Source organism: Podarcis filfolensis (assembly GCF_964270895.1).
Source record: "Podarcis filfolensis genome assembly, chromosome: 6".
NCBI lineage: Eukaryota > Metazoa > Chordata > Lepidosauria > Squamata > Lacertidae > Podarcis > Podarcis filfolensis.
In genome coordinates, this window is record NC_139609.1 from 24,145,079 (window position 1) to 24,163,502 (window position 18,424).

General features: G+C 41.9%; 1 protein-coding gene across 12 annotated transcripts in view; it reads right to left on the bottom strand.

Moving 5' to 3' along the window:
• Positions 1 to 253: 253 nt before the first annotated feature.
• LOC310765473 (uncharacterized protein) overlaps positions 254 to 18,424 on the bottom strand; it is a 32,626-nt gene continuing 14,455 nt past the window's right edge. The window contains exons 6-30 of one of the 12 annotated variants that reach the window (XM_083620464.1): positions 17,952 to 17,984; positions 16,384 to 16,422; positions 15,663 to 15,704; positions 14,489 to 14,536; positions 13,852 to 13,893; positions 13,042 to 13,080; positions 12,787 to 12,810; positions 12,276 to 12,314; positions 11,080 to 11,100; positions 9,531 to 9,566; positions 9,156 to 9,209; positions 8,819 to 8,848; positions 8,228 to 8,263; positions 7,444 to 7,491; positions 6,824 to 6,874; positions 6,335 to 6,382; positions 6,206 to 6,235; positions 5,327 to 5,368; positions 4,669 to 4,713; positions 4,150 to 4,188; positions 3,196 to 3,228; positions 2,477 to 2,557; positions 1,890 to 1,931; positions 1,250 to 1,291; positions 254 to 471 (exon numbers count right to left, since the gene is read on the bottom strand). In XM_083620464.1, the coding sequence (XP_083476590.1) occupies positions 1,253 to 1,291; positions 1,890 to 1,931; positions 2,477 to 2,557; positions 3,196 to 3,228; positions 4,150 to 4,188; positions 4,669 to 4,713; positions 5,327 to 5,368; positions 6,206 to 6,235; positions 6,335 to 6,382; positions 6,824 to 6,874; positions 7,444 to 7,491; positions 8,228 to 8,263; positions 8,819 to 8,848; positions 9,156 to 9,209; positions 9,531 to 9,566; positions 11,080 to 11,100; positions 12,276 to 12,314; positions 12,787 to 12,810; positions 13,042 to 13,080; positions 13,852 to 13,893; positions 14,489 to 14,536; positions 15,663 to 15,704; positions 16,384 to 16,422; positions 17,952 to 17,984 (981 nt within the window). In that variant the 3' untranslated portion in view covers positions 254 to 471; positions 1,250 to 1,252. Of the gene's footprint in view, positions 472 to 1,210; positions 1,292 to 1,889; positions 1,932 to 2,476; positions 2,558 to 3,195; positions 3,229 to 4,149; positions 4,192 to 4,668; positions 4,714 to 5,326; positions 5,375 to 6,187; positions 6,236 to 6,334; positions 6,383 to 6,823; positions 6,875 to 7,443; positions 7,492 to 8,227; positions 8,264 to 8,818; positions 8,849 to 9,155; positions 9,210 to 9,530; positions 9,567 to 11,079; positions 11,101 to 12,275; positions 12,315 to 12,786; positions 12,811 to 13,041; positions 13,081 to 13,851; positions 13,894 to 14,488; positions 14,537 to 15,662; positions 15,705 to 16,383; positions 16,423 to 17,951; positions 17,985 to 18,424 lie in introns of all 12 variants that reach the window. The other 11 variants (XM_083620463.1, XM_083620461.1, XM_083620456.1 and 8 more) reach the window with 11 other exon arrangements.

The window sequence follows — 18,424 nt, forward strand, 5'->3', positions numbered from 1 at the left end:
TTTGGACACGTTGAACGGCTGTTCCCTGCAACCCTCAGGTTTGGTTTGCAGTTAAGGTTGCCAGCTCTGCAGGTAAAATATTCTCACTGGGGTGAAGGAGGACAGCAGAGAAACCAGGGAGTGGTGGACTAGCTTATCAGGATGTGCAGATTCTGCAAGGCTTCTGTGCAAAATGAGGGGAAGACACTCCCTGGAGCTCCTTTGAGAGGAGGCATGGATAGAAATGTAATCAATAAAAATAAAGACTTGAGCATTTTAAGGAAAAAGTTGTTTTTATTTCACTTCACGACTCCTGATTTTGACTTGTGAAAACACGAACATTTCTGTTCTGCAGCATGAGGTGTCAGGGAGGTGTCTTGCAGACGGGTAATTTTGCAATGTATTTGAACTTTGAGAAATTCCAGTTGCTCTCGTGACTATTGAATTATATTCTTCCTCTCCAGACCGGTTTTCTGTTTCAACACTTTATTGCTAAAACACATAAATACAACCATGTCATTCTGTAGCTATTTCATTTAAAGTTGTTGTTATTATTATTAATATTATTATTATTTAACCTATAGCAGGATTCTTAAAAAGAAAAAGAAAAAAAGACAACCTACATATCCCTTATTGCTGAAATTCTTTCCTGGTAACATTTTACTAACAATCCAACTTCCTTTGTATGGAATGACACAGCTAATGACCTAATCTTGAGATCATTTATGTGAACCAAGGCCTCAGTTCTAGCTGTTGTTGGCATCTGTCTGTCTCGGGAGACAATGCTAAATACTTTCATCTCATATTAAGAGCAATGGGCAAAAGACAAGTTGCCTATCTACCTGCCAGTTCATTTAAATTTGACATTATACATCAGTTGCTTGAGGAGCTGAACAGTGTAAATTTGTTTATCATGAGCACAATGTGGTTATTGTTTATTGGAATTGTCAAGGTAAAATGAAAACGTTGCCACCTACAATCACATTCGGGACTCCATTTACTATGAGGCATATTCTTAGGTTAAGTGAAAGTTTGTTCACTTTCTGGAGCCTCAAGTGGCGTGTAACAAATTTAAGTCTCGTGCATATAATCTTCTGGTGCCCCTTCCTTCATATGGTTCCCTTGGGTTTGGGAAAGCTTCCCTGGGATCGCACAGAAAATCCATCAAATGCAACCCATAATACAAATGTCTCTGCAATATTCAAAGAGTAGGTATAAAAGACTATCATACTTTGAGATTCATCTTTGTATAATAAGAGCTGATATTTACCACTCAGCATCTGTTTCTGTTGTTGGAAGAAGTATCTATCCCCTGAGAGAGAGAAATACAAAATCAGAAATTACTTTGCCAAGTGTGAATTATGTAAGTTCACCCTTAAATGTGCATGAAATTGAATTTCTCTCATACACGTAGTTCTTACGCCTTTGTCCATACAAGACTACAAGCATATATACAGCTCATCCCTTGCATTGTCAAACTGATCTCCCTTCTCTGCTTGTTTCCTCTAATCCCCTTCCCTTCTGTGTGTCTTGTATTATTATTATTATTATTATTATTTAAATTTGTATACCGCCTTTCATCCGAAGATCCTAGGGTGGTTCAGAACAGAAAATTAGGTTAGCAAGCCTGAGAACAAGCCTTGCATTTGTTTGTTTGCTACTGAAGTGGGCCACTTTGGCAGACAATGTTTGTTGGAAAAGCAGGATAAAGATATAAGAAAACAAACACTCTTGGATTGTGTTGAAGAAGTAACAGGACCGAGGCGCTAACTGACTCTCACCACTTGCTTCTGAGATTGGCCTTTAAGGAAAACTTGGTTGCTGACAAGGGCATTAGAAGGACAGAATCATATATATATAACTTTGTCAGGTAGCAAATCATAATAAAACTTAAGAAAAAGAGAACATACCGGAGGACAAGCGTTGGGGTTGCCTTGATATTGTGAGCCGCCCTAAAGAAGACAAACGGAGTGAGGAGGGGAGGAAAACACATTAAAATAGTTCTTGTCAGTTGAATTTCAGAAATCTAGTGTTCAGAATCCTTTTGGGGGCACTCAAAATAAGGGGAGATTATTTTGGCTCACAGGAATTTAAAAGAAAATTTAGAAATGTGTGGAAACGGCCGAAATGCTTTCTTGCGCGAGCAAACTCCCTTGAAAGGAATAGGAGATGTGCAACAGTACAATGGAGTTTGTGAAGGAGAACTTTCTAGTGAGTTGATGTCCTGTGTTGTCTCCGCACCAATGGACATTTTCTGATCATGCGTTATATTCTGATCCCAATGAAAATGTCTAAAGATCTGCACGCCATCTGTTTCTGGCATAGGTCCCCTGTGCCCTTCCAGTATTCTGTCAGCACATTTGCTGCCATGTTTTGCATTTGTGTACTTCCTTATGGGCATTTTCAGATCCTTTCTCCCAGTTAAAGTGCCTGAAAATCAGTGCATCATCCATTCGTCATACACTGGGAAGAAACAGCTAAAGGAAACAACCCCTACCTGGCCATAGGTGCTTTGTGAAGAAGATGACGATGAATAAGATGATGATGATGATGACGACGACGACGACGACGCTTGGCCCTGTAAAGCAGCACAAAATCAATAATCACACACAAATGCTACCATCTTCTCTTATTTGAGTGGAAAATGCACAATAATTTCTATGACGGAGGTAGAGTTGCAAATGCTGTTGGCTGCTCAAGAGATTGCTTGTTTTAAATTCTAAATAATGCACCACGCTATTTCTGCATATTCTATTTCGTGGCCTTTCCCCAAAACTCTGGGGAATTTGCCACACCAAAATGTGTTTGGGCTTCTTCTCTTCTTAGATTCCGATCACTTGAGCAGCCTTCAACTTGCTTCCCCAATGTTTATTGCTGTCTAGAGGGAGACTATTGTGCAACAGCATAGCAAGAACAATGGGGGAAGAGGGAACCCAGAACATTTATTCCATGAAAAGTTGTGGGATTTCAGCAGGACATGCACCAATTGGAAACAAATCAGCATGTCTGCCCCAAAACATTGGCAGGTGCGAACAGTATTCAAAGCAGAATCATTTAAAGCTAACCCGATACCATCAGTTGCACAAAGCATCATGAATGCACTAGAACAAGGTCATCTTCAGGAGCTTTTACCCATTATATTTGCATTTAGTTAGACCCTCAGACTAGATGTTCTATTGACATATGTCTTTTACGTGAATGGAATGGAAATCTTACCTGGTTGCAGGGATTGCTGTCATATGTAATCCCCTGTTTAAAATGAATGTTTATTGTTATTGTTAGGTTTGCATTTTTTAAAGCATTTATCATTTTTTTTAGTTCCTTAAAGTCCTGGATCATGGATCTGAGCACATCTGTACTTAAAACCAGCACCACTATGTATGCAGACACATGACTAGAGTGCCCTTCATATTCTCTCTCTCTCTCTCTCTCTCTCTCACACACACACACACACACACACATCCATGCAAAAACACAAGCACCCCCTTCCCCCCCTCTTGCCTTAGAAAGCAGAGAGAGAAAGTATTTCAGTGATACATTCAATATACAGTGGTACTTCAGTTTTTGAACATCTCAGAAGTCTAACGTTTTGGTTTTCGAACGCCGAAAACCTGGAAGTAAATGCTTCTGTTTTCGAATGTGCCTTGGAAGTCGAACGGCTTCCACTGAGTTGTTTTTTTTTTCAATTTTCTCTATTAAATTTGCAGACCGCCCTTTGCACCTCAGTTTTCGAATGTTTCGGAACTTGAACGGTCCTCTGGAATGGATTACGTCTGAAAACCGAGGTACCACTGTATATGAAACACATGGCAAGAATTGCATTCATTCTCATATTGGTGACACGTAGACAAAGCCTCAAAGGGGATGTTGCCCATGCCAGTTATTGCTGAAGGATAAAGGTTAAGATAATAGCACTTCCTTCCATGGAAAAGCAATTCTACACCAGCATTGGTCCAAGAATAATTTATATCTAAAGATCTGCTGTGTGCAAATATTTGTATATTACCAATTGTAGTACTGTTTGCTATCGGAAGTAACAAGGAATTGCAGAGCTTCCTTACTGTATACTTTGCGTTTTGCTCACATCTTCTCCTTCTCAACAAATTGTTCTATTGTAAGATAGCTAATACTGAGACTGTTTCCAAAATATTGTCAAATAAAAGAATATACCTTGCCACAGGGACTGCCACCGGTTGAATAAGATCCACCCTGCTTTAAAAACAAAGAAATAAAAAAATGTACTATTGCCTTCAGAGTAATATATTTTCTACACACATTCCCTCCATTTGTGTTTTGTTTGCTGTTGTTTTCTTGTGGTCTATAATTGTTTTAACACTCCTTCCCAGAATTTTTTTTATTTAAAAAAAAATCACTTCAGAACAATAAAATACTGCCACCATTCACATGTTAGGCCTGAGATAAAGCGACTGGTCTGGAGTCACACAGCCAGCATCTTGGGCTAAGCAAGGGTTTTAAATCAGATTTCACAGCTCTGAGTCCAAAACTGTTTAAACCACTACACAACCTGGATAGCTCAGTTGGTTAGAGCATGGTGCCGATAATGCCAAGGTTGCAAGTTCGATCCCTGTATGGGACAGCTACATATTCCTGCACTGCAGGGAGTTGGACTAGATAATCCTCAGGGTTCCTTCCAACTGTACAATTGTATGATTTCACATGCATGTATACCTGTTTGCCAGAGGAGCTGCTGCCCTGTGAGCTTGAAGACTGGCCCTGTGAAGAAAAGCAGGCAATGACCATTAAGGATCTTGTGGAGGAGGGCTAGCGCAGGCCAATTTCTTTGCCCAATCCCTACAAAGCCGGGGTTGGCAAAGCAGCATACATCGAGCAGTTCGCCTGTCTTTATTATACAGCCACCAGCAGCAGCTCATTCTGATGTCCAGGGAGAAAAATTTACCAAGAGCCCAGGATGGACAATCCTCGTGGCTCCTTGGAAGACACTTTCCCCATAAATTTCAGGAGACATAGAGTATCTCCATGCTGTTAACTTTTCCTTCCTTCCGATATCATTGCTGCTGAGCTACAATTGCTGTACAGCTTGCATCCTTTGCCCCCTCCCCAATAGACTCTACTCTCTACCAAGGAACCACCACCTCCACTTCTTCTCTAGAAGGAGGCCTACAAGGTCATCCAACCATCTTAAGGACTCCAGTCCAGATTTGTAAGGGGTTTTCTCCTTAGCTTTTTCTTCTCCCAAAGATATCCTACAAGGCAGCAGAGGTTTAGGATCAGAGTTTTCTTTCTCCCAGATGAGCTACCTTCCCAGGTTAATGAGCCCCATCTGCTCCTCACATTTGATATGAAGTATATATGTGTCTGTATGTACCTGTATGCCAACAGAGCTACCGCCCTGTGATCCTGAAGGCTGACCCCCCTGTGAAGAAAAACAAGACATCAACCTTGCTGCTGTGAGTTAATATTTTTGAGATAAAGTCAATGTTAAGTTGTGGGTGAACATATCAGACGACACAGCGATTCTTCAAACAGCTCTTGTTTACTCACAGGCCAGGACAGAACTGAACTGAAGGGCTCAGTCAGCCTGCTTATATAGAGCTCCAGTACCACGTTACTGTAACAACTTTCTAAAACTATCCAATCACTGAACGTCACTTTCGATCCTTCATTTGCATAACTATCTACAGTATCCCCCTGCTGGCCCAGGGTGAGAACTTCAGTACATAACAGTCAACATTTGCTATAACGTGTATACCGTATTTTTCGCCCTATAGGATGCACTTTTTCCCCTCCAAAAATGAAGGGGAAATGTGTGTGCGTCCTATGGGGCGAATGCAGGCTTTCGCTGAAGCCTGGAGAGCGAGAGGGGTCGGTGGGCACCAACCCCTCTCGCTCTCCAGGCTTCGCGGACCTCTCTGCAAGCAGCAGGAGCGCTCCCGCTGCTTGCGGAGAGTTGCCAGCATGCCGAAGCCTGCGCGCGCTGAGCTCAGCGCGCCCAGGCTTCGCAGACCTCTCAGCAAGCAGCGGGAGCCAGCGCTGGGCTCCCACGGCTTGCAGAGAGCTGCCTGTTTGGGGGCTGGGGTCGGGGGAAGCTCGGGCCTCCCCCGCCCCAGCCCCGCGTCTGGGGGGGGGGAATAATTTTTTCCCTTTATTTCCCCCCAAAAATCTAGGTGCGCCTTATGGGACGGTGCGTCCTATAGGGCGAAAAATACGGTAATATATAAGTATATACCTGTATGCTAACAGAGCTACCGCCCTGTGATCCTGAAGGCCGACCCCCCTGTGAAGAAAAACAAGACATCAACCTTGCTGCTGTGAGTTAACATTTTTGAGATAAAGTCGACATTTGCTATAAAGTGTATAATATATAAGTATATACCTGTATGCTAACAGAGCTACCGCCCTGTGATCCTGAAGGCCGACCCTCCTGTGAAGAAAAACAAGACATCAGCCACGCTATTGTTAGTCGTTCTTTTTGCCTTCCCTTCAAATGTGGCCCTCAGAAGGTTGGGCTACACTAAAATCCAGCCCTCAGGCTGAAAGATCCTTGCTTTAAAGAGGTACCTAGCACACACAAAAACCCTGTCCCTATGTGTCTGAAATTTGGCAGCACTGATATCTTCAGAAGGAGCTACTCAGCTTAAAAGGTTCATACAAGTCTGATGAAAACTGAAGCATTTATTTTCCTCCTCATAGGTGATGGATCAGTCAACCAAGGTTCAGAAAACAAGGTAAGGCAACCCTCCTCCAAGGATCCGTGGGGAAGTACAATTTCAGTACTTGCCACCGAGCTAACACTACCCAGGTCAACAAAGCAGGTGCCAAGGGTAGTGTGTGTGTATTTTCTTTGCATAACCCTAATAGTTACCTGGATGGTAACACGGACAGTTTCTGATGAGCCACCCTGAGGTTTCAAACCCTGTAAAGAAAAAATGATGAGGGTTATTTAAGCTGCTTTCCTATAAAAATCACACACAAAATTATTATTCCAGTTCAGGTCACACAACTCTATCCAGTCTTAGAGGACATACCAGCCAGGAAGCTGGGATCTTAGTGTCTGTCCAACAAGAACAGAACAGCAACAGGAAATTCCAGACTCTACCCAGATACAACTGAGATCAATGTCACTTAGGGATTGTCTACACTTCCACTGCAGTCCTAACCATGCCTACTCAGAAGTAAACGCCTCTGAATTCAATGAGGCTTGTTCCCTGGAAAGCAGGGTGCTTTACCTGAGAGTTAATCCCACCAAATTAAATGGGACCCTGCTCTACAGAATTGCACTGTGGAAGGACTTTATTATTGGGTACACAAAGAACTACTGTTGGCAGCTGCTATAGAAGGGAAGACCCAATTCATTTGGGGGCATTAGCAGCCTTCTGCTTGCTTGTCCCTATTAGCCATACTATTGCCAACCAATCTAAGAGTGGCATTATCAGGAAAGTAGCCAACATTTAAATAGAACGGTGAATGTGTATATCTATATACCTGTGTGCCGCCGAAGGAGCTGGTACTCTGCGAGTTTGAAAGCTGGTTCTGTTACAAAGAAAAACAGACATCAACAAGGCTATTCTTGACCAAAATTTTTGGCAGTTAGAATTTTATTTCGGAAAAGCATACAACATTTTATATAAACCTTACTACTATATAATGAAAACAGATGTCCTTGATTAAAAAAGGCAATCCAAAATGGAAACATTCGGATTCGGAGAGAAATTCAAAAAAGTTCGCATTTAAAGGCAAATTTATCAAATTCACGTTTTCCTGAACAGAAGGAGAACCAAAACACAGCTGTGTTTCAAAATCTGCAATTAACCAAATTTTGAAATGCAGTTCTCTAACCCAACAGTGTTTACAAAAATGCATATATGACGAGAGTCTGCATAAATATGAAAATATTTTACAAAATATATAATATATAAAAATGTATTGGGGAAATGTATTTGTTAAAACATGTACATTAGTCAAAAGTGCATATGAAAATGTGTTTCTGAGGAGAAATTGGCTCAAAAATTCTGATGAATTTTCAAGAGGAATTAAAAAAAAAAGATAAATTGCAATTTGCTGCAGAAATGTGGAGAACTAAAATTAAGGTGGGGAAAATGAGAAAATAAGAGGATCAAAATTGAAAGCTCTTTCCATCCCTACTTCAGAGTTTATTTAAGAAATGGGGCGGGGGGGAGCAAAACAAGAACACAATATTTATTAACGTATTTAAAATTATGAACACCATCCAGTCAAATCCAAGGTAATGTGGAATGGAGGTGCTTACCTGATTACAAATCTTGACGTTATAGGCGGGTGAAGTCTGTAAAAGGGTAAAGGAATTACTTCATTGAGAAACAGGTTATCTGAACACAACCTTTAAGACATCAAAACAATAAATGTTTCTAGCTCCTGTGCAAATTCGAAAGCTCCAGTTTGTGGGCTCTGGAGGTGGTATGTTGCCATCACAAATATGCTGCTGCTACTCTAGAGGTGGGGAGTGAATTTGCCACAATCCTCCTTCCCTGTAAAATGGCCTGAAGTGGATTGTCCCAGGGGAGGATAGGGGGTTGGTGCATATATTGCCATCATGACTAGTAGCCAGTAATAACCTTTCTCTCCATTTCCCACCATTAAACCCCATTTTGGTAACCATTGCACCATCTGTGGCAAATTCCATAGTTTGAATATGTGCTCTATGAAGGACCGTTTCCTTTTGCCTGTTCTGAACCTTCTTTGGATGACAGTCTTTTATCAGGTTTTGTTTTTTTAAAAAAAATTCCAGGCCACTGCATAAGCACACCACATAGGGGGAAAAATAGTAATATTATAATAAAATATAAATATAAACAAGTTATGGTGGAGACAAATCACTCACCTTATCACAAGCCGGACTACCTTTCCCACCCTGTGAAAACAAAATCAAGAAATCAGGGAGCTGGCTGCTTATGTGCCTGTTTCAATGTAACATACTTCACATTTATAGTATATTCCTATTTCTCCTCTTCAACACATTGGCTAGTAGATGTAGCCAAGAACTGCGCCCCCCTTTTCAACCCAGCCACCCCCACTGCATTTTGGTGAAGCTTCTGTTCTAAGACACAGAAGTAAAACAAAAATAGGTTTAAAACCCGGACTGGCTTACTACAATGCCCATAACTGGGAAACTTCATTTCCCCCATGCCAAATTTCCTTTGTCACTGAACAATAGTTACCTCCTGTACGGTAATACGAACAGTTTCCGATGAACCACCCTGAGGTCTGGGACCCTGTAGAGAAAGAATGATGAGGGTGGGACGAGTTAGAAAGGGGTTGTTGTTAAAAAAAAAATGATACACAGAGTGACTTCCAAGTAGTAAAATCATCCAAATTACAGTCAAATATGAAAACTTAAAAGAAATCATGCAGCGACTGTGGCGCTGTAGAATTACCCTGTAAACGAGCTTCACCAAAAAAACAACAAAACTGTTTGCCCATCATCACAGAAAGGAGTTGATAAGATCAAAAGGAGAAATTTACATTCCATAAAACAGCGTTGTCGATAACACAAACACAGCAGCACTGGGACGGGATGAAGAAAGACTTCTTACCTGGGAATAGATTATTCCACCAGCGTTAGCAATTTTCTGAAAGAAAATAGGAACCATTTAATTTGGCTATGTTGCAGCTGGTGGAAAAGGCAGTAAAGCATATGAGCAAGTAATCTGAACCCTTGTCTACTCCTGGTCATCTATAGCCGTGGTTTTTAAACTGTGCTCCAGAGAACCTTAGAGAAGGAAGCTAGATGAGAATCTGCTGAGAGAGCTATAAGTTCCTTGCAGTGGATCGGCAAGGATCCCCACTCCCGGTTGTTTTTAAAAAGTAATCATGAAAATGCTTTTTATTTTTCTTCATTAGGCTGCCAATATGAAGGATGGTGGAAAGCTGGGGTGGGGTGGGGAGAACCAGGAGCTGGATTTTTCTGTGACAGGATCATGAGTATCGTTCTGCTATTAAAAACAAACTTCTGGGCACGTGATCAGAAGCCAAGGATAGGAAGCTGCCTTATAATGAGCCAATCCATTGGTCCATCTAGCCCAGACTGGCAGCAGCTTTCCAGGATTTCCAGCCTTAGCTGGAGTTGTTTGAGAGTGAAACTGGGACCTTCAGCATGATTGTAGGTTCGAGCCCCACGTTGGGCAAAAGATTCCTGCATTGCAGGGGGTCGTACCAGATGACCCTTGGGGTCCCTTTCAACTCTACAGTTCAACAATTCTATGATCCAAAGCATCCCCCTCCCCCTGCTCTGGATCCTGAATTTTCCCAGGAGCTGGAGGACATTATAGATTTGGAACAGTGGTTTGCAGAGGGGCCTAGTTCAGAAGGCAGAAGCTGGGAAATACTGGATGGGGAACAGCTAGGAGAAGAAACACTGGAAGAGAGATGGTTAACAGATTCACAGTCTCTGGACAGCATTCCTCCTCTCAGCACAAGGTCGAGAAGAGCTCAGAAAGTGGCAGAACAGAAAGCACAGAGGGTACAAGCTCAGATTATAAGACGTAGGAGTTATGTAGATGAATAGGGATGGAAGGGGGGGTGATCCTTAATTATGAGCGCCACCATTTCTAGGAGATATGTTCCTTGTTCTCTCGCTGTGATTATTAAAGTTTCTAACTGGTAAGAAGACCCCTTTTCATCTGTTCTGCTTATCTACTGCCGCGGGGGGAGGAAGCCAATTCCCTGAATAGACACTATTTTGCACCACAGCCACAAGGGTGTGTTGGGTGTGTTCCAGATGGCACTTACAGCCCATTCAGAGCAATGGCGATGCCTCATAGACTTGTCCAGCAACCTGCAGGAACTCCAGGAACCTAAAACACTTCCCCAAAACTTCTGCATTCGGGCAGAAGTTCCCTCAGCAGGCAAGTCTTTACGGAAACGATTCCTTGAAGCTGGAAAAGTTTGTAAGCTCCTGTCCACAGAAACCACTCACAACACAGAAAATGACTACAGAGGTAAGGGACTTTTCCAGAAAAACTGGATACTTATAGAGCTCATCTCAGCTGATGAAAAGGAAGCAGAGGGTTACGCAGTTAGATTGGGTTGGGAGGTAGGCAGCATAAGATTTGCTCTCATACAAATATCTGTTCAATTGCTTACCGATGGATAAGTAGAATCACGCTATTAGGAAATGGAAAAGCAAAGAGACACAATGGTGTTATTCACTTGCAAAAGCGTTCTTTACAGAAAAGATCGAGGATGAAAAATTAAACGAAAGCATAACATGCAACCTCATTATAGGTTCCTTTTATTGTGCCAACTCTGTAGAAACAACTTGATCCCAAGCACTTAACCCTCCTGCTGCCTGTGACCAATGTCCCTACTAGCTGTCCTTAAGATGTTTTCCCCCTTCAGTTTTAAGTAGGAATGGGAGAGAAATTAGATATAGTTTTAATTTTATTGAAGGAGTACCTAATTTGTATTTCCGAAACCAATATGGAAACTGAGACACAGCTATCCTTTGAAATGTGCAAGTCTCCGAATTTTGCAATGCAGTTCAGCCAATGTGTACAACAGTGCAAATATTAGGGCGGAAGAGTACATAAAAATGGATGTGAAAGCAGCATACAAAATGCATTATATTAGGGAAAACAGCTTCAAAAATGTGTGTATTAGGGGAAACTGCATGCAAAAAAAAGGTGTTTGTTTTTAATAATTCACATGAAAATCCTGATCCATTTTGATGGGGATCTCTTTATTTGAAAAATTACAAACTGGTGTGGAAATGCAAAGAACTGAATTGAAATATGATAAACTGAGAGAAATGGAAATGGACAGATTCATTCATCTGTAGATCTGATCCCAAAAGTAGGCTAGCTTGGAGAAAAGTGTTCAGGGTAGGGGTGAGTCAGGAGAGTCAAATAGCAGATGGGGAAAGTGTTCAGCTCTCTTTCTCCACACACCTGTTTTGCTCAGCACAGCTGAGTATAAACTAGGAAAGGAGAACCAGGTGTAGCCAACCAGGTGTCACGAGCCTCAAACTGTCATGAGCTAATATGACTAATATGACTAATGGTCAGGGTTGCTGGGAGTTGTAGTCCTATAACATCTGGGAAGCCCCAGCTGTCCCCATCATTAGCTTGATGGACCCTAACTTCTACTAGGCCAAGGCTCAGTTTGATCTGTGATACACAGTTCTGTTTTGAGATCATTTTTAATCCAGTTTTTTAAAGGTTACCTTAACTGAACATTATTTGCATTTTTATTGTAACCTGCTTAGAGATTTTAATTACATTAAATGGTACAATTTAAATCAAACAAACAAACAAACAAATGCAGCACAGAATAATGTTTACCTCAGGTGGGAAAGGTTTGCTGTCGGGGTAGGTCACAACCTGTTAATGAGAAAAAAGTAGGGTATTTTTTTATTAAGTGTTGGTGGTTTACCCTGCTTTTTGAACAAAAAAACAAAATAGGTCTTCAAAATACTCAGAAAGAGAGGAGATGCAGCACTGCAGATTCACGTTCTATATACTAATGGCATACAGCGAGGAAGTTCAGGAAATAATCTCCTATTTCCCAGTTTTAATTTTCTTGCAAGGAGATCTGGCATTTTCCCCAAAAGAAGGTATTTTGTGGGTAATGACAGCACTTTGCTATTACCAATGTTAAGAGCACCAAGAGGTCCTTTTGTAGATTCCAAGAGGCTAAAATGGATGGACACATGATCTCTTAAAGAAAAGACTACTATAACCGATTTCCTCACAGCAAAACATGTATAAAACTTTGGCTTGCTGAAGCAAGGATCAATAAATGTTTGCCAGCCTTTAAAATTTTATTGGAAAGGAAGAAAAAACACCTACATACCTTTACTTTGCTGGTGGAAACTGACTGTAAGATATAGAATATAAATGTTAGTTAAAATCACTTGAAATACCGTGCATCAACTCATCAACAAAGCAATATTGCACCTAGATCTTGAGCATGGTTTGCTCCCTGTCAAGATCGCAACTCAGCACACATACTGGTGCAATCTACTTTTTGAAGATGTAAATTGAGTTATTAAACTTTGGAGAAAGTTTATACACGTAAAATAAATAATAATGTGGAAAGCGTTCTTACCTGGCCATATGAAGACTGACTGCCGGAAGCAGCTGCATTCTGTAAACAAACCAAAACTCCCTTAATTTCCTGAATGGTATGATTTAACCAGAGGCATACTTTGGGAAGAAAAATGATTAGCTCTGTAACTGGATGCTTAGTGGAGGAAGGCTGGTCCAGGAGCTAAATTTATTAGGGCAGCCTTTAGAGTTCAAGAAAATGTAGTAATAAGGCTAAAATTCAGTGTAAATCCTAGGAATTCTGGATAGCAGACCACCCTGTTGGACTGGTAAGAAATGAGAACCACTTCAAGTGGCCTTTCGGCTAAAAGGGGGAGCCTACCCTTGATATAGGGTCATGGGTGGCGCTGTGGGTAAACCACAGAGCCTAGGGCTTGCCTATCAGAAGGTCGGCGGTTCGAATCCCCGCGACGGGGTGAGCTCCCATTGCTCGGTCCCTGCTCCTGCCTACCTAGCAATTCAAAAGCACATCAAAGTGCAAGTAGATAAATAGGTATCGCTCCGGTGGGAATGTAAAAAGCGTTTCTGTGCGCTGCTCTGGTTTGCCAGAAGTGGCTTAGTCATGCTGGCCACATGACCCGGAAGCTGTACGCCGGCTCCCTCGGCCAATAAAGCAAGATGAGCACCGCAACCCCAGAGTCATCTGTGACTGGACCTAATGGTCAGGGGTCCCTTTACCTTTACCCTTGATATATAGACAATATTGAGTGAAATTGACTAATAGGCTGACATAGTATATGGCAGCTTCCCCTGCGTTGTTGAGCAGGAAACAGGAATAAAACGCAAAAGAAAGAGGCATACCAGTACTTACATCTCTGCAGCCAAACTTGTTGTACACACTTGCAGTTCCTCCCTGTGAGCAAAAGAAAAGCCAGTTGTCTATTTTTTTGCTGGTCAGCAGGCACGTCAGTGCACATGGATATGGTACAACTGTGACTATATCATTCAGATGGATAGATCAAACTGGATAGATCAAATCACACAGAGAGGGGCAGGGCCGGATTTAGGTTTGATGAGGCCCTCAGCTACTGAAGGCAATGGGGCCCTTTATATGTCCAGCTGTCCTTTGTCAACAACAATTTGTCACTGTTTTCTGTGTTGGATATATGCTATGTGGTAATTTATGGACCTAATAGGTCCATACACAACACAAAACACTGCTGCTGTATGTAGGTTTTATTTTATTTGTTTTTTATCTTATATTTTGGAAATGTACATCCAAGTTTTTTTCCTTTAATTTTTTTAGGGGTCCCCAAGAGAGTGGGGCCCTAAGCTATAGCTTGTTCAGCTTATACATAAATCCGGCACTGGAGAGGGGCAGCTATAGAATGGGATAATCTCTTATTTTGCAGTAACACAGTTCACCGAATCCTCGAGCACAACTTGTGTTATGCAACATTTACACTGGGACAAAATTCTAGAATCAAGAGGACCGAGTGTATACTTACCCCACCACAGCCGCTTCCGCTGCTGCTTCCTTCTTTGACCACTATGACCTGGAAAGAAAAAATTGTGCCAGTCATTTCTGAGCCTGAATTTTTTTTGGGGGGGGGGACTGCAGCCTACTGCACAGTACAGTGGTACCTCAAGTTACAAACGCCTCAAGTTACAAATGCTTCAGATTACAAACTCCGCTAACCTGGAAGATTTACCTCGATTTGAGAACTTTTCCTCAGGATGAGAACAGAAATTGCGTGGTGCAAATGGCGGCAGCGGGAGGCCCCATTAGCTAAAGTGGTATCTCAGGTTAAGAACAATTTCAGGTTAAGAATGGGACGAATTACCGTATTTTTCGCTCTATAAGACGCACTTTTTCCCTCCTAAAAAGTAAGGGGAAATGTGTGTGCATCTTATGGAGTGAATGCAGGCTGCGCAGCTATCCCAGAAGCCAGAACAGCAAGAGGGATTGCTGCACAGCCTGCATTCGCTCCATAAGACGCAGCGATCCCTCTTGCTGTTCTGGCTTCTGGGATTCATAAATTTTTTTTCTTGTTTTCCTCCTCCAAAAACTAGGTGTGTCTTATGGTCTGGTGCATCTTATAGAGTGAAAAATACTGTAAGTTCGTAACTAGAGGTACCACTGTATACAAAACTTTGAAGCATTCACTGTCTTAACTGCTGTGTGGAAGCTCTCAACAGATGCACTTTTTGTGGACTTACTGTTGCTCATGCATGCAAGTTTCTCCCAGTGTCCACATGGCGCTGACCTCATCAAAGTGCAACTCCACAATTCCCCACCCCCACGCCCAGCGTTTAATTTTGATTTGCTGTTTCCACTGTACTTTTTTCTTTTAACTTATCAGATTCCCTGCAGAAATGGCAAATCTGGTTTAAATGGGGAAATACTATGGGAAGGCATTTTGATGAGAATTTATTTTATGTGGATTGTGCAAAAAAACCTCCATGCATGAGCAGCACCAAGGATGTTAGGAGAAGCAACACAGCACTTCTCCTTCGTAAAATTGTCCCCTCCCCAGGACTGCTTGGATTGGAACAGCTGCGATGGGACTAACATTACTTGTGGCTACTGTGTAGTTTGTAGTGAGGTGTAACATGTAGTTTGGCTCTATCAAGTCCTGAGAAGAAACAAAAAATTAATGGCAAGGAAGAAACAGCAATTACCTTGGCTTCGCTGCCACTGCTCTGTGATGATCCTTGTGTACTCTGAAAATTAATCAGGAATTTAAGATTATGATGAGGGAATAAATGAGGGATTATGACGAGGGAATAAATGCAACCCAAACCTTTAATATTTAAAGATCAAAAAAGGAAAAAAGAATTATTTCATTATAAACAGAGCTGCTCTGAAATTCATTTCAGTGGACCCTTTGACTGCGCTCGAATGCAGCACAGGTTGATTTAATTTTTAAGACATGGAAGAAGAGTTAAAAAGCCTCTGTGGAATCTTTGGCAAGTGATCTGTTTGGGCAGGCACCAAGAACAAAAAATGAAAGAAGTGAAAATTCCTCTCTCTGTTATTTGGGTCAAAACAGGAAGAGAGAAAATGGGAGAAAATGGAGGAGTGTGCTTTTGGGGGTAAACTGTTGGAGGGTTACAGCTGTAGAGAACAATACGGGAGAGACATGTTTCATTGCATCTAGGGCAGATGAAGGCGTCCAGCTGTACTGATGCAGATACACCAGGAACGCAGACAGAAGACACACTAATAAGGACCGGATAATTTTATGAGGAAGAATGAGCCTGACACTTCAAACTTACCCGAATAAAAAACCTGTCTGCAGTGTTTATGTGCAGAAGGATTCTTTAAAAATTTAAGACAAATGTGTATATAATTGTCGTGTCCTGTAGGGGAATAAGGACCTTTTAAGGAAATAATGCTTACCTTGACACAACCACCACTGCTTGACTGTACTGCTCCAGCCTGAGAAAAAATAAGATTGTTCAAGTTTTGTTTTGTTTTTTAAAGAACTTTGGGTTCTATTCAACGCTGCTGTGGCGTTCGTAAGGAACCCTCAGTCTTCTCACAGACTATTGACCCATACACCACTAATCCGCTGCCACCAACCAGGTCCTCCCCGGTAAATCTCAGTCAGGTTCTCAAGTTAACAAAGAAGAGTGTAGTTTATTGCAGACACAAACAATCTTTAACTGCATTCCAAACGTTGTTACTCTTTACCTTCTTAGTCTTATTTTATCCTGTCTTTATCTCTTCTACCTCCCCTCACACAAGAACCCACTGCACTAACTGTCTCTCTATTGCCAACTGCCTGCCAACTGCTTTTCCAACTGCCTTTCCCAACCAACCCACCCACTAAAACCAACCAACTGATCACTCAAACATTGGGCTAAGCCCTTTTATAAACAGGTAGGCTCCGCCTCCGGCTTTCCTATTGGTCTACATTTTAACCCTTTATCTCCCCCCTGTACAGACATTTTCTAAACGAACGGGCAAACGCCACATCTGCTCTTCCAGTTATGCAGCAGACTCTTGTTTACGCAATGAAACACCCCACTTCTCTCCTTGTAGCCTCCTGCAGGCTAGTCTAGAGGAGTGCTACTCCCCACTTCAGTATCTGTTGCCTGAGGCATTTGTCTCATTTTGCCTAATGGTAGGGCCGGCCCAGGGGTAATATTAAAAGGGACTTGGTGCCTTCCTTATGCATTTCAAGTACTATAGCGCTCACAGCAGTGAAATGAAGCAGTGTTCTCAGCCCACTCATTTTACTTAACCAGTCAAAGTGCATTATAGCCTTCTGCCAAGTACAAATATGTCTCTTTCCCAGCATAACTGGGTGGACTTGTTCACACCAGGTAAAGAAAAGAGTCGATTAACTCAAGCAGAGTGGGCCGTTCTAAACATTTCAGGAGTGCAACCCAGGTGCATGCTGTTCTGTTTTATGAAATGGTACTGGTTGGCATCTGTCTGTCTCCAGAGACAAAGGAGGATGAAGGAGTGTGCCTTTGGGGGTGAGGTCAAGCTGTTGGATGGTTGCAGCTCCTGATGTGGCTGTGTAGACCAATGCGGGAGAGACAAGTTTTGTTGCAGCTGGGGCAGATGAAGATGTCCAGTTGTGCTACTGCACACCTGATGGGCGTACCCCAGTTATGGAATAGTCTTCCCAGAGAGTTTCGCCTTGTGCCACCCTTTTTAGCCCTTTCTGTTTATCCAAATGTTTTAAATAACTTACATAGCTGGATCTCTCAGTTTTTAAATTTGTGCTTCAACTTTGGGGTTGTGGAGAGTTTTGTTTTCTTGTTGCTTTTCATTAAACGGTAAGATTTTATTTTACCTTGTATTCCCATTGTGTTTATACTTATTTAGGGTAAACCACACAGAGAACTTTATATTATGGGTGAGCTTACAGACACAGTAAATATATAAGCACGCAATTAAAAAGATCTTGACAGTGAGGGAAACACTGAGGAATCTTTTTTTAAAAAGGTTCTTACCTCGCCACAGTTGACATTCACAGTCAGAACGGACTGAAAAGAAAAGAGATACCGCTTTGTAAAATAGGGACTGCACCTAATAAAATGTTGCAAAGCTGTGAAGGAATACCTGGTGGTTCTGTAAGGGTGGATCTGCTTACAACAATTCCACCATGTTATTAGCCCTTCATTTTAGCAGCATTTGAAATCTGCAGCATCAACTGATGGTTCTTCATGCATCACCAGCCACTTGCCAACCCGGACAATCGCCCACCAATGGGAAACAAACTAGTACTGCAATCACTAGCTAACTGCTGGCTACTGGAGTAGGAATACCATCACCACAGGGATGCCAGTGAAGATAGCATTCCTGTTATATGCTCCATTATTGATTGATTGATTGATTGATCGATCGATCGATCAATCCGAGGTGTTTTTTATTCCATTCATAAATCCACACACTCCTTCATGGGGGTACTGTTTATTGTGGCACC